Here is a 24,060-nt window from a genome sequence, read left to right as displayed (position 1 = left end):
AATAAAAGCGTTGGACGCGTGAAATTTCTAAAATGTAAGGTGTAGCATAACCTGATTAAGGTTCAGTTGGTCTTACTTATGACTATCAATAGAAATTTGGCGTGTTGAACGCTTTTATCTAAATGCCTGATCAACGGCCTAAATTGACGATGAGTGTGATGACTAGTACCTAGGACCTACCTAACTATTTTCTAGCTTTTAGTATTATTATTACTTCATGCAAGTATTGTTTTCAATAAACCCGTTTAACTTAAAATTTTTTTTTTTATTATTTAATTTTCAAGTTTTTAGTCTTTATTTAATTGCCTGTTATTTCTCATTTTATTTGGTTCATTTAGTTACTTATTGTTACATGGACTCTTTCCTGACAATTTGTTACAATCTAAGGCCTCAATACATAATCCTTCCAAAGACTTTACCCGACTCTGCACCACGCATGCTTGTCCCTCCTCCAACTCCAAAATATATTGATGTCACATTTACACGGACTGTATGTAATATTTGTTCCAAATATGAGCCAAATCGGACATCGTAGGTCGCTTTCTATTCATGTATTTATTATGTGTTCCAAATATAAGCCAAATCGGACTACAAATAAGATTTTTTTTTTTGAATATTTCGATCCTTGTGCACCTGGCGGCGATTTTTTTCATATTATTGCATTGTCATCGGGTTCTGTACTGTTTCGAGCTTATAGCTCAGGGTGATCTAGTTCAAAAGTTACAATATACGAGTGCAACATGAGTGTCACACTTTTCCGATAAGATAACGCCCTTAGACATACAAAGATGACCCATTTCTACATCAGAAAATGGTGAATCGGATACTGATTGATTGGCAGGCATTAGTATGTATAATCTAGGAGTGTGCCAACCAAGAAGAATAAAACGGGGGTGCCACAGGATAGTTTTCTACCCCTACTTCTGTTCATTTTTTTAGCAGCAGAAGTTACCATTGATTTCTTTTGCTCACGACGTCATAATAAAGTCAACATATTTACCCTGGCACTCCAAAGAGAATCTGGGCTTCAGTGTAAATGATAATCTCTCCAGTGTTTATAGCGTTTTCACTTAAATTTATCGCCAACCGACTTGATATTTTTGCCAGGCAAGTCCTCAAGAAAGAAAAGTTCTTCGAAAGATTTATGGACCTCTACGTGCTGGCAATGGCGAGTACCGAAGAAGATTTAACGATAAGCTGTACGAGCTATACGCAGACATCAATATAGTCCAGCGAATTAAAACGCAGCGTCTGGCTAGGCCATGTTATACGAATGAAATATGACGCTCCGGCCAAGGAAGTGTTTCTATCGGAACCCTCCTATGGAAGCAGAGGTAGAGGGCGGCCCCCACTCCGCTGGAAGGACCAGGTGGAAAACGATTTAAACTCCTTTGGTGTGACTAATTGGCGTCGGTTGGCAGAGAGAAGGAGTGACTAGTGCGACTTTTTGGACGGCCATAACCGTTTAAACGGTTAAGCGCCAATTAAGTAAGTAAGTAAGTAGCCCCTCAAAGTTTTTAAATCTAGCCCAAATTCAATCAATGTTCTTAAAATTTAATCTATATAAAAATGTTTATCTATATTTTCTAAAATTTCGAAAAAAACTAAAAAATGTTTAAAAGAAAGCTGAAAAAAGTTCAGAGCTAAATCGCAACATTTCATGCTAAAAGGAGGAAAAAAAGCTAAATCCAGCTTGAAACAAATAAAGCTGTCTAAGTTCGGGTGTAACCGAACAATATATACTCAGCGTGAACTTCAATTGCAAATTTCATTTCAGATAAATTACTTTTCTACATAACACGTGGCACCACCCAAAGAAAAATTTCTCCCCATTTCCTCTTACAGCAAAACTTGATAAGTGAAGTATCGTTGATTCAAAACTATTTTTTGCTAAGTTATAGATTATTATTTTCGACCCTTTTAAAAATCTTTTATATAAAAGTGGGCGTGATCCTTAACCAATCTCGTCAATTTTTTCTATAAATATTTCCTGCTATAAAGAAAATATATGTACCCAATTTTGTTACGATATGCAAATTTTTCTCGAGTTATGGCTTCCGAAACATAGAAAATTGCTTAGTCATAAAAGGGGCGGTGCCACGTCCATTTTTTAAAATTTGAAGTTTTTCCTATTTACTGTTAAAAACCCACTTGGAAAAAGAAATAACATTGATATAAAGCTCTTACTTGCAAAGATATAGCTTATTTTATTCGTCCGCGACCCTTTTTAGAATCGTTGATATAAAAGTAGGCGTCCTTACAGTAAAGGCAACCTCTCTGCCGAATTTTGATACGATAGGTTTAACGATTTTTGATTTATGATTAATAATATTTGTAAAATTGATTTTATCATTTATTTATTTATTTTTTTTTTTTTTTATTTTAACCCAGAGTCTCAATTTCAGTCCGCACGTCAAATTTCAACATTCTTGGGGTATTATTACTAAATAATTTTGTGTTTTCCAAAATGTTATATATATAAAAAGTGGTCGTGGTTATCATCCGAATTCGCTCTTTTTCAATACCAATCTATTCTGGATCTAGATAATCTCGTGTACCAAATTTGGTGAAGATACCTCAATATTTACTCAAGTTATTGTGTTAAAGGTCAAACGACAATAATCTCGCATAGCACAGCATCTAAATGCGTGTTAGAGTGTAAGCAGTCCCTGGAGAGAATCGCGACAGGGGTAAGCATACACCTATATTGGGTCCCAGGGCATATGGGAATAGATGGCAATGAAAAATCGGATGATCTAGCTAAAAAGGGCGCATCCCTTGAAGCTTGCTCCGTAGACTTCCCAATTAGACTGGGCGAAATTAAGTGAAGGCGAGAGATGCACATGATCGACAAAGCAGGAAAGGCGTGGGTTCAAGCGCGGGGCTGTAAAGTGTCGAAGATTATGTGTAGGTCTTACAACCTTAGACTAACAAAGTTGCTTCTATCATTAAAAAGACTGTAGACTCATGATGGGTATTCTGACTGGACACTGCCTTCTGGTGTCACATGCCTTTAAATTAGGCTTGGTCAGTGATAGCAGATGTGGGAAGTGCGAGCTGGATGAAGAAACGATCGAGCACGTTCTGTGCTCATGCACTGCGCTTGCCAGGCTAAAACTCCAGCTATTAGGACTGATACAGCTGTCAGATCTAGAAGCAGCAAGTGGCTTAAATCCTAGGAATCTTCTAGTATTTTCCAAGAGGCTGGGGTTATTTTATAACATATGTCCTGGTTTTTGATAGGGTTTTTCATTTTGGTCGTTAAAACAAACTTCTGGTAACACTACGGACTTATTCAGTGTATGTGAGGTCCTCATGGATCGACCAGTTCAACCTAACCTAACCTAACGGTCAGACGGACAGACGGACGGATGGACGGACGGACATGTCGCAATCAATTTTTTTTTTTCGATACTTATGATTTTAATATATGGAATTCTATATCTATCTCGATTCCTTTATACCTGTACAACCAGGCGTTATCCAATGAAAGTTAATATACTCAGTGTGCAAAGCACGCTGGTTTAAACTCTAGTTAACATAAACTTTCACTAAAAACCAAGCATTGATAGTGTTGTTGTTGTTGTATTAAGACTGCTTCGCCCCATTCAATGGGCACGACCACTCACAAACTGTCATCAAAGTCCTCTTGATATTCTCGCATGCTCTACTGACTCATCCAGTCGATTAACTTTTTTGTGTTGCTCTTGCAGCTAACAAAAGATCTTTAACTAAAACCAACAGATGCAATGTACGATTTCCGTGGATCTTAAAAATTAATTCAAAATATATAAAAAAAATATATAACTAAAAAAATTAATTCAAATTTAAAGCAACTATTCGCTGCTTACAGTAAACTTTTCTTTAAGTAACTACTTATGCCTGTAACTTCAATATTTTGTCTAGCCTGCCTAGCTTTACACATTTACACACATTCCCCTTCTCCCACAGAATCCACTGGCATTTTTGCTTATTTTCATTAAATTCTAATTAGTAAATGTTGAGCATTAGCATGTCCCAGGTACAAAAACAAAGTATTCTGCTGCTAAGCTTCACTCAAAATTCACTACAAGTGCATTGGCAGTCGGGCATGTGTTCAGGCAATGTTGGTTGTAATACATGTGTGTGAATGTGTATGTATATTAATTCATCTGACATATTCTTTCGTGTTCTTTAACCTCGCACGTAATAGACAAAAATATTTTCTAAACATTTTCCATAACCCTCTTTTAACCCCTTAACTAATTTTGTTATGAAAAATGTCACCCCCATTCACATCTTTCAAACACACATACATGCATAAAGAAGAACGCTTCCACATTTGCATATACAAACGAATATGTACGTCAAGTTCTATCTTCAATAGCATTGCATTAGCAAATTTGTGCACGTCTCATAATGTGTTAGTGACTTTTTTGTTTTTATTCTACTATATGCTATAATGAATTTTTGCTGATTGGTTGGTTTTTTGTTTGTTGTTTTTGTAAACATGTAAATAATGCAAAGCTGTTTTCCATCAAATTTTAATTTATTATTTAGTAAAAATGCCAAAAAGCACTCCAACTACACTCATTACATGGAAAATGTTTTTAAGAATTTTTCAAGCATACACATTAGGGCGGGTCGATTTAAAAATCGCTAATTGCTCTGTGAAAATCGTATTCTAGGGATCAAAATAAGAAACTTTGCCGAAGGAACCATACCTCTGAAACGAATTCTGATGTACCACCCCCCCCCCCCCCCCCAAATTTGGGTCGAACTTTTGGGTAGGGGCAAATTTAGAAAAATCCCACTTTAACCCATTTAGAGTGCTCCAATCGAGTTCAAATGTATGACCGTCCCCCACTAACTTTGGAGGCCCGACCCACCGATGCCAGTGGCACACCCCCTGGAACCCCCCTGAGGGTTCACCATAAATGTTTGTACCCAAAAGTTCGACCAAAATTGGGGTGGACATCAGAATTCGTTTTAGAGGTATGGTTCCTTCGGCAAAGTTTCTCATTTTGATCCCTAGAATATGATTTTCACAGAGCAATGGGCGATTTTTTTGCCTCCCCATAAATCGACCCGCCCTAATACACATATACATACATATGTATGGATGTGTTACGTATACACAAGTTTATTGGCATTACGTATACGCACTCTCTAACTTTTCAAGTAGAAATTTACCTACTTTTAATTAATTAAAATGCTGAACTTAAAGATAAATGATGCAAAAGCTTTATAAAAGTAAAACTTACGTCAAACACCTACAAATGCACACAAATAAATTTACTTTGCATCGGGCGTGTAACAGGTTTAGCAAATTAGTAGAAAGAAACGATCCATAACTTTCCAAACCAGGTTGCATACTGACTCCTAAAGCATTTTTTTAACCCCAACGACACAAAATTTAGCTTAAAAGTGAAAAATTGGTAGATATTCAGTGAGCTTTTTAGAGGTAGTTGCACCTTCGCTGTGGAAGGAATCTTTTCTTATCCGCTCTATAAAAATGGAAGCAGGTCTGCAATAGAAAACTACCGGGGCATAGCAAAGTTATCCGCAATCCCAAAGTTATTTGAAGGTATGGTTGCCTACCATCTAACGTTCTCTATTTCCCCCATAATTGCTAGCTCGCGACATGGATTCTGTAAGGGCAAATCAACTATCACCAATTTACTGGAATTTACCACTCACGTTTCTAATGGGTTTTGAAAAAGCGTTCACACAGATGTAATTTACACCGATTTCAGTAAAGCCTTGGACAAAGTATCACACCCATTACTTATTTAAAAGCTCGGTCAACTTGGTTTTCAACCCCGTCTTATATGTTGGATTTCTTCGCATCTTGGTAATCGTACGCAAAAATTAATCTTTAAAGATACGCTTTCTTGGATCATCAATGTTTCTTCTGGTGTTCCTCAGGGCAGATATCTTGATCCGATTATGTTCTTGTCGTTCATAAACGATTTATCCAATACAATAAAGTACTCAAAAATCTTGATGTACATTGACAATATAAAATTTTTCAAATCATACGCGTCTGCTGAGGCACATCCCTTGCTTCAAACATATTTAAATCACTTGGTTACCTGGTGCAATGTAAATTATATGCCGCTCAATCTTAAAAAATTTAAATTTATATGTTTTTCTCGGAAAATTTTGCCGCCAGTTTTGTTGACTTGGGAGTCATAATGGATTCCAAACTTAGTTTCAACCTTCATATTAATGCTACAGTGAAGAACGGCAAGGGTGTTTTTGCATTTGTTAAACAGTGGTCAAAAGAATTTAACGACCCTTACATAACTAAAGCACTTTTTACAACATTAGTTAGGCCAATATTAGAATATGGCTCAGTAATCTGGAATCCGCGTTATCAAGTGCATGCAGACAGTCTCGAATCAATACAAAAACAATTTTTACTATTTGCCTTAAGAAATTTTCAATGGAACTCTTTATATAATCGTCCGCCTTATACTAATCGATTAAACCGTATCAAACTTTCAACTTTTCCTAATCGAAGGGAAATGCTGGGTGTAATATTTATGACAAAACTTTTAAATGGATCAGTTTCAAGCCCATTCCTTCTGAATGAAATGAGCTTTTGTGTACCCTCTCGGACTTCGAGACACTTCAAACCTCTCCTGTTGAAACAATGTAGAACGAATTTCGAACAAAATGAACCTTTTCGGTGTTTATGCCAAGATTATAACTCCCACTCAAACACATTTGATAGCTCTGACTCCTTTTTTCTATAAAATAAACTGTTCTCGCCACTCTCAATAATTAATGTATAAAACGACCGCTTCTGTTCTCTCTAAGCATTACGCTTGGCTGATGATATCTCTTCTGTAGCTGAGCAGTCTCAGACCTCGACGCTTGACAAACCGCTGCCCATCAAAGACTCGGCAAAAAAAAAAAAGCAAAAAAAAAACAAAAAAAAAAGTTATTACATATATATATGTGCAGGTTAGCCTGGTTTAATTGGGCCACTTGACGGCAGCGCGCTGCCACAACGTCCCTTAAAAAAAGAAAAAAAACTTAACTCTATTTGTATTCCACCGGATTACTAGTTGTAGTTACTGGCTAAAAACTACGCAGATGCTGACACTTTACTGTTAACCCTTACGACAACTCCTTGAACTGGCAGACCAATAAAGAAACTGAAACTGAATGTGTCCATGAAGGACAAAATAAAAGTACGACCCTATAATTATGGAACGGCTAGTCCAAATTAAACGATTTTTTTTTTTCATACAGAATCCTACTTATTCCAACAGAAAGCGGTGTATCAAATTTTAAGGCAATATCTCAATTGATCCATTGGTGCAAATTTAATATGGAAAATTATAAGTATGTACAATGAGAGTTGGTTAAAATTTTCCTATGACAAATTTATAGTATTACTAATATAAACTTTCAAATAGACATTTAAAACAATCTATTTTTAAAAATTTAATTTCATTTGGATAAGTCGTTTCGTAGTTATATATAAAAAATAAAAGTCCGGATTAACTTTTATTCCTGGATTTTTTTTAAATAAGTCCGAAAAATAAAAAGGATGCATGATTCGTCATGGTTATGCTATGGCTATCCCCGGTACCTTATAAGCTTTCACCTAAGACAGTCTTTTAGCCTGAAATTTATCGACTCACAAATAGAAAATAACTATTAAAATGGGTACCTGGAATAAGCCCAATTTGGTACCAGCGCTCATGTTATAAAATAACTCCTTCTTCTTAGCAAGTATTTGATGTTTTATAGGACGAAATTTAATTACTTCCTTTGGATCTGAAAACTCTGTCGGTCTAAGTAGCTCAAGTCTTGACCACACGAGCGCAGACTTCTTACACCGAACATGCTCAAACTTTTCTTACTACAGTCCGCACTTTCTTCATCTACTGTTACGAACGAGTACACTCATTATGAGCTTTAAGTCTTCCTTCTTAAACGATATGATATAACCGTAAAACTTGCGTATGGTCTGAGATATTTTGCAGCAGCCATCGATTCAACCCACATCTGTCTCCCTTCAATTTCTCCCCAACAAATGATGATGTCTAAAAGCAAATTTTTGATCAACTGCTGTGTGGATTTATTGCCCTAATAGCCACCTGGCTATCAACATATATCTATGTATATTGATGCAACTATTGTATCATCCTACTGTAGGATGGTTTAGTTTATTCTGTTCATTATGTATTATTTCGATCAGATCTCCACCGTTGAGTGGACATCTGCCCATAGTAGTTGCTATAATATATTAGTGTGTCACTATGGGACTTCTTTGGCACCTCGTTTATATTCTCGCGGATAACTGGAGACAGTCGTAGCGTTAGCCACATTTAGAATAGCCGCGCAAGCTAGCGCTTCGTCGGAACCACCATTTTAGTTGTTAGCCACTTTGCCTTTTCTTTGTATATTACTATTATTCTCTCCTTTTTCGATACTAAAACTTCTCTCTTACTTAGCTCTGATTTGATTATATTTAGTAGTAGGGGCCTTTCATTTCGATTAACTTGACTCGTAGCTCTGGCACAAGGGCATTTGCCTTCCCCTTTTAAAATCTTTATCACTGCCTCTTCTTCATATTCTGGATTTTTTCATACTCAAGAGAGAATCGAGGATCGCTAGTAGCAAAGTCTTTTTCACTGAGCTGTTTTCACCATCTTCTTCTCATTTTTGTAGTAGTACTTCGCCCCATTCAATAGGTGCGGTCACTCACAAATTCCGATCGGTGTCCTATAATTGTAGTGTTAGGAACCTTGCAGTTTCAATAACGTACGACCAGAGAAAGATGGGTATCAGAGGCATTTGTTTCATATTGCACTTGAAGAGATGGTTGGTGTCATATGGGTCCACATTAGATACAGGATATACATCGCATATATCGGTGCATATTCTGGATAAGCAATAGCTGAACCTATTGTAGCATCCAAAACGATATTCTGCCAGAGTGAAACTCATGTCTTTGGCATGCCTGCTTTGTACTACTACAATTTTCGGATGTAACAAGCTGGGAACGGGGTTTAAATAATTAAAATAAATGCAAGGCGCGATAACCTCCGCAGAGATTTTATGCCGAGCTTCTCTTCCAATTTGTGTCGTGCTCCTTTCAGTTTTTCCTACAAATTGGCGGGACGGGACCTACTTATTTAATGCCGACTCCATACGGCATATGCGAGATAGATGAGTTATCACTGAGAAGTTTCCATGGCAGAAATATTCTCGGAGTGCTTGCTAAACACTGACGAGGGGTGACACCGCTTAGAAAATTTTTCTTCTAATTGAAAATTTTTTTTGTAAAATTTTGATGTTGCTTCGTCCGGGGCGTGAACCCAAGATCTTCGGTGTGGTAGGCGGAGCACGCTACCATCACACCACGTCGGCCTATTAATGCATTTTTGCTTCAAAGCACTGATTTCTTTGTATGCCGATTTTCTTCATAGTCCTTTTACTACTGGGAAGCGGGGTCTTATCAATCACTTGTCCGTTAGGATGCCCAGGTCTCTGATTGTTTCATAGGAACTGTTTGTTGCACACTTCCTTTCTCTTCTCTATGGAGGTAATTGCCGTTTTTCTGTTTATATGGTGTTTTAGCGACATAAGAAGATATTCTGTGGGCATGCCGAGCGCACTTTCTCATGGTCGGATGGATCGACTACTACGTCCAACCAATTCACAGCTTTTAATGCTGCTCTGTCTCGTTCCCGTTCCTGATCCCCGCAATCCGCCTATAGCCATTTCTTCTTACCCAGCTTGCGACGCTATTTTTGTAACCTTATCTTTACTTCCTTTCACAATTTTGGACCTCATCTTGCTCGTACGACCACTTCCTCGACAAGTTGGGCTTAATCTACCAGAGCAGCATCCCTTGCTGTGGCAAGAACACCTTTACTTCCCAAAGCGATGGGTGCCTGGAGGGCTCTGTTGAATTATACCCGCTTTGGCCGTAAATCGTCCAATAGATACACATTTTTTTGTATCACCTTTTTTTTAGCCATAGAACATTTATTATTAAGATTTGAACTTTTTCGACTTGCCCTTGAAAACGGTTACCGCTGCCAAACTGAACGAAATTGGGAGCAAACTAAAAACGTGTGGCCTAGAGGAAGTTTATAGTGTTAGTGATAAGCTAAGCACACAGTTTAACGGGTAAGTGAAGTGATATACAGTCAATCGTAATATCCCACTTCAGGCCTTATCTTGTAAAATATTCGTGAGCCCACAATTCACAAAGTCAGTCAAAGCCCCACTTTTTGACCCAGACCCTGGTCTGAAGTAAGTAGAATCAATGTCCCGAAAATGGAATGGAAGTGAGAAAGGAAGTGATAAAGCCTAAATCTGCGCTTGGCTGGGTACTTTTATTTGAATGCCGACTTGGGCTAGAGGTAGTGTGTTGCCCCAACTAACCGCAGATGAGATGACAACAAAATAAATTTTGTTTTAAAACTGCATCGCTCCTCGAAAAAGGTTTGGGAAGACTTTTTTCAAAGAAAAACTTCTCAGCGAGAAAATTCATCCTAATGAGCAGATGGCGCTCAAAGTCGTCATTAAACATGTAAGTCCGCCAATTTGTAGAGAGAATGAAAATGCATTTGAACACAAATTGGAAGAGAAGCTCGGCTTTATTCTCTTCGGTGCTTTTTTACACACACAAAAACCGTAATTCTCAGTGAAAACATCTAGGTGAAAGGTCGTAGAATCTACACACTATCGATGTACCAAATTTTACCCAACGCAGTTGGTCCGTTTCCGCGATAGTAATGGACATTAGGGTGGGTCGATTTGTCGACGAAAGTTAACCGGTATCACGCCACCGATTTTTCGATAGGATTTGGGCTCAGGAACATAAAGTTCCACTACGCATACCCAAAAAAATTATTTTCGAGCCTGCGAAATTTCATTTTTTTTTTACTTTATTTCAACATTGATTTTTAAGGTTTTTTTCATGACCTAGTAAAAAATATTTTTTTTTTTTTTCAAAAAACTGTTATCGCCAAGGTTTTTAGCGGACAGTTTTGGGTCGGACAGGGTATACATGAAAATTTGAAAATCAAATGAAAATTTTTTTAGTAAGCCATGAAAAACACCTTAAAAATCATAGCCGCAAAAAGTAAAAAAATGAAATTTCGCAGGCTCGGAATTTTTTTTTTTGGGTATGCGTAGTGGATTTTTTTTCCCGAGCCCAAATCCTATCGAAAAATCTATGGCGCGATATCGGTTAATAAATCGACCCAGTCTAATGGACATACAGAGTAATATACATATATAATATAATTAGGTGAGGGGGCAACCCTAAGAGGCAACCATACTAAAAAATATCTCTATTAGAATGCGGATTTAAACACTTGTCGTTTGATATCCATAATCGAATATGTTTTAATGTGTGAAAACATCCTCAGTAACAATAGCTAGATAGAAAGTCTTATAATGTGATACACTATCTTTGTACAAAATTTCATGCGAATGGGTTAAGCTATTTCCGCGATAGTAGTAGATATACAAAGAGATATAAATAATAAGGTGAGGTGGCAAGCCTAAGTGGCAACCCTAGTTAACATTTCCCTTTTAAATACGGAGTGAAATTCCTGCTCATATTGGCATATGTCATATAATTTTTTTTAATTTCAAATAGGTGCCAACCTTGTATATAAACACTCACTATATATGTGACAAATCTCATTCATGTCAGTTAAGCCCTTTCGGAAATCGTTCCGGATATACGAAAAATTTTTACGCGTTTAAAGTAATAAGATATCCATTAAAACGTTGGATTTACGCCGAATAAGAGCTTAACAATTTTTTTTTTAACAATTTTTCTTTTTTACTAAACTTTCTTTTAAGTTGGTTTTTCTTTTGTTGTCTTTTCATCGCCTTATTCGGTACTTACATATCTTTGTATGTATTACTCATTAGGTTATTTGTAGTCTTTATATCATATATACCCGATTTGTTACAGATGGCACCAAATGCCCCACACCAAGCTGTAACGGCCAAGGACATATCACAGGACTTTACTCATACCATAGAAGGTACAAATTAATTGATTTGTTAATGTATATACATACGGAGGACATTTTCCAAATTTTCCAGAATATGCTCTGTCGTACAGCCTTGTTCAATAAACTAGTAAATAGCCTTATCCTCTTAATCGAGAAATAAGTTTTTATTAAAGTTTGTCGATTTTTAAAAATGCCATAGCATGGTTCACCAAAACCGAGTTGTCTAAATCGTTCGCCTACTCTTCCGATCGTTGAGAAACTGACCTAACTGAAGTAGCGCATGCATTCATGCTAAACGGACCCTATGTCGGCCGACACTACAGACCATATCTATTGCGCAGAAAAAAATTTATGTACGATCCTTTTGCAATTACAAGTGGCGCTTTCGCATATTTAGTTTATGGATTCTCAGTCACATCTGACTATTATCATTTCCATATGACGCTTTCGCATTTACATTTCACGTTTTCTCATTTACAATTCACTATACTCGCTCCAAATGATGCTTTCGCATTTACAACTGACTAATCTATTTTCCATATAACGCTTTTACATCTGGCGCTTTCTCATTTCCAACTGACTATTATCAAATACAAATGACGCTTTCGCAATTTAATTTGACACTTTCTCATTTACAAATAACTCTTCTCATATCGAAGTGACTATTTCGCATTTAAAATTGACTATTCTCATTTCCATAGAACGGTTTCTCATTTATAATTGACTATTCTTATTTTCAAGTGACGCTTTTCCATTTACAAAGGGAAATGGTGTATTTAAAAAATGTATATTCCGTTTAGTTCACGAGACGAGTGTCCCCTTATTTTCAAAATGGCGGCGGTGGGACACAAGATGCAGCCCTTAAAACTTAACTTAAGTTCACGGTGATGACTTTTATCGAATACAAAAATAAAATCGCTGCCTCGGTGTCCTGCAAAGTCGAGTCACTTTTCACTGAACTAAAAAGAAGTTTTAGAAAATGTATTCTTGAGTGCATTTGTTCATCTCACATCTTTATTACTTACACATATATTTATACATTTTCCTTATGTATTTTACTTCCAATGCGTTCTTCAGCTTGTCCGGCTGTCCAAAAAGAGACAAAGTCACCTCGGAATGTAAGTTAACGAAAAATATTAAATGTTTTTATACATCGCTAGCTCAATTTACAAAGGCCCTATTCAACAAATGTAAATCTTATAGCCAAAAATATGTAAACATAAATTTTCAAAAGTGGCATTACTCTGCTGTTATTACTAGTAGCTCTTTAATATATCACACCAAAATGTGCTAAAGGCGCACTTTCGAAAAAAGTTTTGGTTAAGACCTTTGTAAATTAGGCTAACGATATTTATGGTTATAATTGTTGTAATATGTATGTATAGAGCATGATCGTATATATACAGCAGGGATGTCAACTGAAAACATGTTTTTCGCATATCTTTATGTAACGAAAATAAATAAATAAAAGACGCTATATAGTTTTTAGACTGAGCTTTTCTCGTAATTTCCATTGTGTACCTTTTTCATTTTTCCTACAAATTACCGTGACAGAACCAACATGCTTTGTGACGAGTCCGAACAGCATCTGCAAGGCATATGCCTTTGCACTGAGAAGCTTTTCATAGCATAAATACACTCGGATTACTTGCAAAATCATTGTCGAGGGGCGACCCCGCTTACAACAACTTTTTTTTAATTGAAAAAACTAAAATTTTGCTGTTACTTTGCCCGTGACGTAAACGCACGATCTGCGGTGTGGTAAGCGGATCACAACACCATCATACCACGGCGGCTATATAATAACGGAAAATAGCGAAAAGTATTGCTAACAAAAAAAAAAGCATTTTACAAACCGTTTGCTATTTTCATAAACCCCCCTACAGAAAGATTCAAGTATTTCATATTCAAATAAGTAATAGTAAATGGAAAAGTTAATAGTTAAATTAAATAGAGTAAATAAAAATTTGTATGCCATATTTAGAAACCAGTGACCCAATCAGTAATGACTTTCATAGTAAATGAAAAAAAGAGATGTTCCGCAGTAAAGTGAAATTTATTTTCATTTAATCTAATGTTGGCCGATTCCATTATTTTTGAAGAACAATGTTATCTGTGATTGTGACCTCTCAGTCACAGCGATTTTTACCCGTGACTGTGACTGAGACGAAACAAATACCACGCCAACAGGAATCACGGATTGTGTTGCAAATGATAAGCTCTGCGTAATTTTTTGGGACATTTACTGTTATTCAGTCGCAGCTTAAGTAACTTACTCATTGTATTGGTTCATAGCCTAGAAGCGTTTTGTTCCTATGATGAGAGCTATGTTTGAGTCTGTGATTGGTAACGGGAAATAAATGCTGTCACAGGCAATCAGTCACGAACATTCCTTCCCTGCAAAAATCGCGAGTACTCCATGCATGCATGTATGGAGTACTCGCTATGGACCAACCGAGTACTCCAAAATTAACCACAATTCATACAAAACATATGGTCCAATTAACATTGCGATGTCCTAGGACTGGACCATATACTCCAGCTCCGCGTTACATCAGAGTAATCCATGAGTACCCACAGTCCAATAAACATCGTGTAGTGATTACAAGCGTTAAAAAAGAGCAATGATCGGCATACAATGTGTTCGTGTAGAAACATGAGTTAGTCCATTGCTGCATTACAGTGGAGTATAATGGTAAGTACTCCAGTGGACCACATGATCCAACGATTTTTGCAGGGTTGTAAGCTGTCGCTGAAATATAATGTGATATTTCGGTAGCTGTGACAAAATCACAGGTACGCGGATATTTGCCAACTCTAATTTAATCATATAATATGTCTTAAATCATCCCAAATATTTGAGAAACTGGTTACTTTCATTAACCGGTTACTTTTTTCAATCGGTTTAATTCTGAAATTGGTTTTAATTTTTGAACCGGTTGGAATCAGTTACTTTTTTGTAATCGCATACATCTTTAAGCTTTTATAATGTTGCCTTTTTTAGAACTGGCTACCTTTTAGAATGAAACTTTTTTTTAAAGTAGGAGGGAAAACAATTAGCTATGATAGTTGGTTGTTATTACAAAGCGGGGATTGGCAATTGGCTTTTAATTGCATTCACGAATTCTTCGCAAGCAATTATTTTAAATTTTATTTCATTAAACATTTGGGATAAAATTTAAACAACTCGACATCAGGACGGAGCAGGAAATAGCTGTTTCGACTATACCTTGTAAATCTCTTCATAGCCTTGTAAATCGCATTCCTGCGATGATCGGACTGTTTACAAACGCATCTGAGCATCACCACGCTGTTATACAACTTCACCCCAATTGCCTTCTCTATTCTAACAGGATCCGGAAAGATACTGACAATCAGTTTTTTTTTTTTTTTGTAACTTACGATTTTGGTGGAGTTCAGGAAAATCTTATATGCAGTCGTCCTTAGATTTTCCAGATCTTCAAAAAAATGTTCGTTACTTTCCAAGTAAATCACTTTTGGCTTTATTGTGACACTGTGTTGTCACTAGTCGTTGTTTTTTAAAAAGTTTTATTTAGCTTGACACTGTGTAGCGGCTGGCTGGTCGGCCGGCACGAATTTTGTAATTAAAATTTAAGTAACCTCCCGATAACCTACGAGCTTGAAACTTGGAATATAGTTCAGAACCGGATGGCAATGCAATAATAAGAAAAAAACTCCGATAGGTGGCGCATGGATCGAAATATTTCAAAATATCGTATTTGTGGTCCGATTTGGCTCATATTTGGAAACATAAGGCAGATATGAATAGAAATCGACCTATGAAAAAAATCGCCCATAGGTGGCGCAGGTATCGAGATATTCAAAAAACCATATTTGCGCTCCGATTAGGCTCATATTTGGAACACATATTACATACCTGAATAGAAAGCGACATATCGCCGCCAGGTGGCGCAAGGATCGAGATATTAAAAAAATCGTATTTTCGGTCCGATTTGGCTCATATTTGGAACGCATATTAAATACAGTCCGGTAGAAGTGACATCAAAATACTTTGGAGTTCGAGGAGTGACAAGCATACGTGGCGCAGAGTCGAGTAAAGTCTTTGGAAGGATTATGTATCGAGGACTTAGGTTGTAACAAATTGTCAGGAAAAGTCGTTGTAATAATGAGTCACTAAATGAACTAAATAGCATGAGAAATTATAGGCAATTAAATAAAGACTAAAAACTTGAAAATTAAATAATAAAACCAAAAAAGGTTAAGTTACACGGTTTTATAGAAAACAATATTTACATTAAGTAATAATAATACTAAAAGCTAGAAAATAATTAGGTAGGTCCTAGGTGCTTGTCATCACACTCCTCATCAATCTAGGGCGTTGATCAGACAATTATATAAAAGCGTTGGACGCGTCAAATTTCTATTAAGAGTCATAAGTAACACCAACTGAACCTTAATCAGGTTATACCACGTCTCACATTTTTAGAAATCTCACTTGCTCAACGCTTTTATTTAATTGTTTGATCGACGCCCAAGATTGATGACGATTGTGATGACTAGTACCTAGGACATACCTAAATATATTCTAGCTTTTAGTATTATTATTACTTAATGTAAGTATTGTTTTCTATAAAACCGTTTAACTTAAACATTTTTTTTTTTTTTTTTTTTTTTTTTTTTTTTTTTTTTTTGTAACTTTTCAATGAATTCTGCGATTCATATAGACGTTATGAAACTATTTTAAGATACATACCTGCAGCTTCCATACTTTCCACTTTGTTGTTTTAACATCCTCGGAACTCGAGAAAGAATTTTGTTTTCTGAGACTGTAAAACAGCAAACAATTTAATTTTCTTTTAATTTTTATGACAAGAAATTTATGTTAAAAAAATTTTTAAATTTTATTTTTTTAATGACAAAATACTGAATCAATTAATTCGAATACCAGCAATTGGAATATCCGATTAACCGAATAGTCGAATGTAATTAAAAGACTTTGTATTTAGCAGGCATCTCCATGTAATTATTTACTTTGTTCTTAGCACAGAACATCACGAGTTTGACAAAAACTGAATATTTGGATATGATTAGTGCATGATTATTCTGATCTTCAGTGAAAACACTAAAAAAGCGAGGAAACTTAATCAAACCACACAAGTTGGCATCACTTAGATACTTATTAGTGTTTTATTTTGCATGCAGGTAGAGAAATCCGTAATTTCAGCACTTTTTTCTGTATAACCAATTCCTAATTATCAATAGTTTATTTGTTTTGAGCATACCAAGCATCATCAATGGTTTTTTCTTTTTAAAACAGCCAGAAACCAAACATCGATAGCTCACTTTTTTGGACCCTATCGCAGATTATTTAAAGTTTTTCTAATACCATTGAAAACTATCGATGGTGGGACTTCTATTCCTATATTTCCATCTTCCTTTATTATTTTTCGTTTTATCTGGTTTATATTTAAGCTCATTTTAAATGCTATCAATTTTTTTTCATAAGGGGTAGAGATTGATGATATATAAAAATATGTTTATATGGGAAAACTTTAAATTAAATATTGTAATTTTTTAATTAGTAAAGTCGTCTGCTTGAGTTTCCAACAACGCATAGCTGAAGCCTCTCTGAGTACAAGATCTCTTTAAAAAATTTTCTAGTTCTTTAAAAAGCCTTTGTGGCCTCTAATTATTTGCTTACAGTTGAAGAAATCACCTACAAGCTTCACTACACTCTTTTGCTGTGTTCATGTCTACACCAATCTTGCATCTCTGTTATAAATGCCCTAACTAGTATATATACTAACCATACTATCTTCTCAACTAACTGTGCATGTACTCACATGCCGCAACTGTGCGCGTATTTATGTCTATCTCTCACCTACTCTCACACTCTCTATCTATCGTAGCCTCGGAATGTTTAATAAATAGTGGTGAACGTATTCGTAATAAAATGGTATAACTCGTGTTGATTTAATAGGAATTATTACATAAATCGCTTTCTGGGTCGAATACCGTCCTATCTCGGATGCCGTAATGTGGGTTGAATGGGAAAAAGTTGTCTCAAAATCTAAATTCTCAGCAGCGGTTGAAGCTAAAGCAATCAAACAAAAAGCACTTGCAACGCCAATTATTTGCCGAACTGAGAAAACGCGGATATAAAGAAAAAGTACAAAGCTATGTATTCGAAACCCTTTTTAAAAATAATATTTTTCATTTTTTTGGTCGTTTTTTAGTACTCAAAAATAAAACACATTTTACAGATTTTGAGATTTAAAGCTCGAATATATTAAAAAGAAAAATTTAAATTTGAAAAATTCACAAATATCCAATTTTTCTCAAAAAGTTTGGTCTATCGAGATTTTTTGTTTAATAACTCTACCCTTAAGCGTTGCTGAGAAATTTGAGACAACTATTTTCAATTCATCCCCTAGTGTGCCGTTTCGAAAACCCCCTATCACAGAAAATTTTCGAAAAATTCGCTATTTCAAAATTATTTTAAAGAATGCTCTATCGCAGAATTTGTTTCACAAATACCCTATCTAAACATAAACGCAATACTTTTGTCATTATATAGGGCGTTTATGGAAAAATTTCCCAGACAGGGCGTTTTTAAAAAAATTTTTAGATAGGATGTTTTTGAACTGGCAGCCGAGATATGATGATATTCCGCTCAGCCGGCGAAATGTTTTCAATTTTTTAACTAAAAAATATTTCTCCGCCCTCCAACGTAGTATTGATCTTACATGAGCAAATTCTCAAATGTCCCACACCTGGTTGCAATGGCCGTGGTCATGTGCAGGCACATCGTAGTGTTCATCGTAGCTTATCCGGTTGTCCGAAGGCAATAAAGCGCGCACCCAAGAGAGTTGATTTCACAGCGGCGGCAAGCAAAAAATGTGTACCGATAGATATTTCTAGTAAAAGCGGTATAGAATATAATGGCGTAATAGGAAGCAGCCCGTCTAATGCTGATGTGGAACCCTTACAGCAGGAGATTGACAAAAATATAGATGAAGGTTTGTCGTCCATACTCTTATTCCAAAAATGCTTTCTCTCGATAATCTCTACCCCTTTTTCTGATAATCGTTTCACTTTACTTTTAACAAAAATGTGTTTAATCATTAAAAAATTGCCCCCTCATACAAAACCCCGACCTTTTACTGTGTATACTTGCGCTCTCATACCATTTTCTCATTTACTCGCAGCTGTGCTAGATACATTCAAATCCGAACCGAATGAGCTGCAGCATTTGGATAAATTGAAAATAACAACAAATCAATACTTGAATAACAACAACATCAGCTGCATAAATAATAATAACGGCCACAGCACAACCGGTAATAGTAACAAAAACAATACATCCGCCAGTCAGAGCACACACAATCGCAATTCGCACTCAAACACGGCAAAGGAGGCGACTGCTGCAACGTCAACGACTTCAAATTCGAGTGCCGTAAGCAACACAATGCCAATTATAAAATCAGAATTCAGTCCGGTCGCCAGCGTTAAGTCGGAATACAATAAAAGTCCCATGCATCCCTATATGAGTAATGCGGATACTACAGCTGGCGGCGGCGGTGGTGGCCCAGCTGACCGTTCGTCCAATGGTAATGTCAGCTCATTGTCCAATACAAACTCGGACAATTTGCACGCGCCAAACTTGAGTGGTTTTCGAAGTGCGACCGGAACACTTCAAGCGTCCGGCTACGTGAGCATGCAACAACAGCAACAGTCAACACAACAACAGACTTCAACACATTCAATGGCTGATCCACATCAGCAACAGCATACACAACAACATACGCAACAACATACGCAACAGCAGCAAAGTCCACATAATCCACATCAACAGCAACAACAACCAACTCTACATCAGCAACGTGGTCCATTCATCGAAGGCTCCTCATCAACACTAATGATGTCCGCCAGCAATGGCACATCCGATGGCGGTTATCGCAGCGATGGCATACATCATGATGATGGACGACACCAGCAACACCAACACCATGAACATTACGACCATATGCGTTATACGCAACATATGGTTAATGGTGGAGATGGTAGTCTAATTGGTAGCAAACCATCTTCTTCTGCTTATGGACACGAAATGCTCAACTCGAATGGTGCAAGCAATAATGGCGCTTTATCGCCTAATGAGCGCGCCTATGATACGAATCCACCCACATCTCTATCATCAGCAGCAAGCGCAGCAGCTTATGCTGAAGCTGCGAGCGTTTCAAGTGTAGCTGGCATGCCCACCGCTTTCGAACGTTATGATCCAATTTGTAATGGACAGCGTCAAGGTCCGCCCTCAAATATGTATCATTATTTGCCACAATCTGCTGACGATTTACAAGTCCAACAGCAGAAATATTTGCAAGAACAACAAATGTTGATGGCCAAGGCAGAACATGATGAGCTCACCAATGGTGGTGGTCCAATATATCCACGTCCTATGTATCACTATGATCCAAGTATGGGTCCTTTGCCACCAGGATTTTCGGCAATTAATTTATCAGTGAAAATGGCGGCAGCACAAGCAGCGGCAGCAGCTGCGGCTTATCAAAACCAACAACAACAGCAGCAGCAGCAACAGCCACCCCAACCGAAACAAAGTGGCTCCCCATCGCCACCTGGAGCACCTGTTGTGGATTTGTCAGCTCCTGCTTCGGCATCTTCGTCCAGTCCGCATGGCTATAATTCCCCAGCTCCACACAATCAATATAGCCAGCGTATGGGTGCCGGTAGTCCGCAACCGGGTGCTAGCCCTAATGTTGCCAGTCCAGAAGTGCCAAGCCCGCAAGGACAAACGTTGGATTTGAGCGTGCCCGCAACACGTCTGCCACACAGGTAAATAGAAAGATATGCTTAACTACGTATGGTATTAAGCTTAAGTTCTTATAAGTTGTTAACAATTAGGTATGTATCTAGAACAAACTTGAATTAGGAAGTAGTAGTTGCCGGTTACATTTCTTACATTTTTAGTTTTCTTAAAACACTCTCTAGACGTTAGTGGGAAAAAATCTAACAAAACCAACTGCACTCTGTGTCTCTAGCAATCTCTTCAGTGCGACCGATGAGAAGTTTTAGGGAATGCCTTTACCTAATTGCTTCTGCACTTTTATTCATCTATTTTTTTTTTTTATAAAGACCGTCACACATTAGCTGCACACATCGCACGTCTAAGCCACATCACCAAATCCTTTCCTTTCCTCTCATAACCGCAAACAATTTACAGTTTTTATTAACCCTAAAATGTTTTCTTTCTTTCTCGTTTTAGTATTATCACAAGTCCACAATATGGCACACATCCCGACGGTCTAGTCGTTGGACATCCACAAGGTTTTGGTTCAGGCGTACCACCTACTGGCGCGAACGGTGCGCCACGTTCACCACAAATGGAACCAGTTGATTTTAGCGGTCCACCACGACCACTCGGTTTCGGACTGGTGGGACATATAGGCGGTCCACGACCGTATAGTCGTGAATCTACACCCGATAGCGGTGGCTCACACTACATCGATAGCTATCGTGATCCAAGTGGTAAGTTTGTTTACTTTGCGTGCCTTACAAATATATGCATTCATATTTTTACGATTAACTCGAATCTGCGTCTAATTTGAGTTACTTTAGTGAAAATAAACTTCTTTATACATTTTTTATTTCCTTTTCTTCCATACTTCCTACTTAAAATTGTTTAGGCTATTCACCTCATCCTGGCTATGGTATGGTTGTACAGTCTGATTATCCCCCAGCCGGCTATCACGGTTACGGTCCAGCCGCATATCAATGTAGCAATCCATATGCGACAGCTGTCGGTCCAGGCGGATATCCGACACCAGTATCGGGCGGCTACTCACCCAGTCCAGCATCATGCTATTCCATGCCACCGCCACAACATATACCGCAACATGACAAGACAAAGGATAGGTTAGTCGAATGGCAAGTCAAATCACTTTAGTACTAACAGCTACTTTATTACTACTTTACTTTGTTTTGCTTTACTTTGGTTTGGTTAATATTAAACTACATAATTATTCGTTCTTGACTAACCCTTTTGTTGTTAAACGAATGTGTGTGGTACTCAAGCATTTACATGCACGATGTTTTAAATGATGTCAATCCCGAAAACTGTTTGTAAATATTTGTCTCTTTTGACGGTCTCTGGTTTTTAATCACCCTTAATATAATCTAAAATGCATGGAAGGAAGTACGTTCCTGCTTTACGCGAAATAGACGCAATTTTATATACCACCACCTAAGTCTTCTGAGTTGCTCAACTGAATGTACCAGCAACATGATGCTAGCAACATGTTTAATGGAGTATCTTTAAGTCACAAATATGAATGTTGTATGCATCTACACATCCCATAGAATACAGTCGCTAAAGTAATAACTCCGCACAGAAAGTGTTGATTCACGTTCAAATCCTAGCTCCCTGAGATATAATGTGAGGAAACCAATAATAGTCGCGTGGAAATCGTTGTTAAAAGGACCTGATAAAGGCTACCAAGTCCACGACGCTATGCTCCATGACTTGGCACAGATTATATGGAAATAGAGATCGGAGAAAGCGCTGCCTTGCATCACTTAGCGCCGGGTAGTTGCAGATGAGGTGAACCACCGTTTCTTCTTCTTCATACTCTTTACAATTCCTGAAGCATCTAAGGGTTTCCATACCTTTCTGCATGCCTACTTTTAAGGCGATGCCCAGTTAATTCCCCTACAAGTGTGGAAATTGTAACCCTACTCAGGTTGCAAACGTGACGGCATCTTTTAAGATCCCATTTTGGCCAGGTTTCTTTCGATTTCCGAACACCCGGTGTTTGTAGCCCTCTTTCGTCGACTTGACGGTTGATGTGCTCTTTTAGCATTAGCTGACATATGGTAAGGGGCATACCTAGGCGCTCTTGGTCAGGAAGAATCTGCATAGTGGTACCCTGCCTAGCGAGTTCGTCTGCAAAACAGTTTCCTTCGATGTCTCTGTGTCCCGGCTACCATGTGAGGTGTACACGGTTCTGTTGGGAAATGGCTTGAGGACATCGGCTGCAGTTTAGTGTTTGTGCAGAATTGAATGAGTAGGAGCCAAAATATTTAATGGCAGCCTGGCTGTAGCCAAATTAATGAGCTTAGATTTTATTCACTCAATGTGTTTCTTCCGCTGTCTGGCAGTTCCCAGGCATTTTAAAGTGTTCGTTATGAATAAATTTTTTTCTCGAGAGACCAGTGAAGGAGAAATAGTTAGACGGGAGGGAGAATAAGGGGGAGCTTGAGAAAGAGCTGGAGACAGGAAGAGAGAAGAAGGCAGAGGTAAATGCGGAGGGGAAGAAGTAAACACAAAGATAGCGGAAGGGAGAACGACGAGTGAAGGAAAGGAATGAGTTTATCCACAATTATGGTATGTGGCCAACTTTTCACCCAAAGCATCCTTTTTTAACGAGCCCTGGCTCATTCATATAATTTTCGTTTGCTTTCGGCTGAAGATAGACATCTGTTACACCGTTTGCTCAACGTTTTGCACCATTTTGTCACAATTAAGAGGTGTGACCAACTTTTTCATCTGCCCCTCAGGGTTAGTTTTCAATGAATGAGGTTGAATGATTGAGGTCGGGAACGAGTTCTTCTGTGGAAAATAAACCAAGGTCTGCTCTGAACAGATTTATCCGTGAATCCGCATATTAGGTAACTGTAAATGAGTTCCCAAAAATTGGATATGAGACGCGTATATAAGCATAAAATTATGCAATATGTACCGATTGCAACTTGGCTTCCAGTTTCTCGTGGCACCAGTTTTTAAAGACCATGTTGGTCGCACCTTGCTACCTTTGAGTAAAGACACCTTACTTCTCGAGACTTCCCGTCAGTTTTTTAGTTCACAGGTTGTGTGCAGGTTACGTTCACCATACGTTATTCGGTTGCAAGGATGGGGCTTAGACCATTTTAAAATACAACTTTTGGATTTATAATCGGTTTAAGTTTTAACAGGCTTTTGCTAAAACTAACTTAACACTTGGTGTGTATTAAAATCGTAAGAGCTCTCATACAATCGACCAAACCTTAAGAAAACGGGTCACAGAACCAAGCTTGT

At 37.5% G+C, this 24,060-nt stretch overlaps 1 protein-coding gene across 1 annotated transcript in view; it reads left to right on the top strand.

Moving 5' to 3' along the window:
• Positions 1 to 24,060, top strand: part of LOC137248230 (serine-rich adhesin for platelets) — a 70,869-nt gene that overhangs the window by 23,600 nt on the left and 23,209 nt on the right. The window contains exons 3-7 of the mRNA XM_067779109.1: positions 11,945 to 12,017; positions 13,065 to 13,105; positions 19,178 to 20,822; positions 21,253 to 21,515; positions 21,674 to 21,902. Coding sequence (XP_067635210.1) covers positions 11,945 to 12,017; positions 13,065 to 13,105; positions 19,178 to 20,822; positions 21,253 to 21,515; positions 21,674 to 21,902 — 2,251 coding nt within the window. The remainder of the gene's footprint in view (positions 1 to 11,944; positions 12,018 to 13,064; positions 13,106 to 19,177; positions 20,823 to 21,252; positions 21,516 to 21,673; positions 21,903 to 24,060) is intronic.

This window comes from Eurosta solidaginis, chromosome 4 (assembly GCF_040869045.1).
Source record: "Eurosta solidaginis isolate ZX-2024a chromosome 4, ASM4086904v1, whole genome shotgun sequence".
NCBI classification, from domain to species: Eukaryota; Metazoa; Arthropoda; class Insecta; order Diptera; family Tephritidae; genus Eurosta; species Eurosta solidaginis.
The sequence above is the reverse complement of the archived record's forward strand: the minus strand, read 5'-3'. Positions and strand labels throughout refer to the sequence as shown.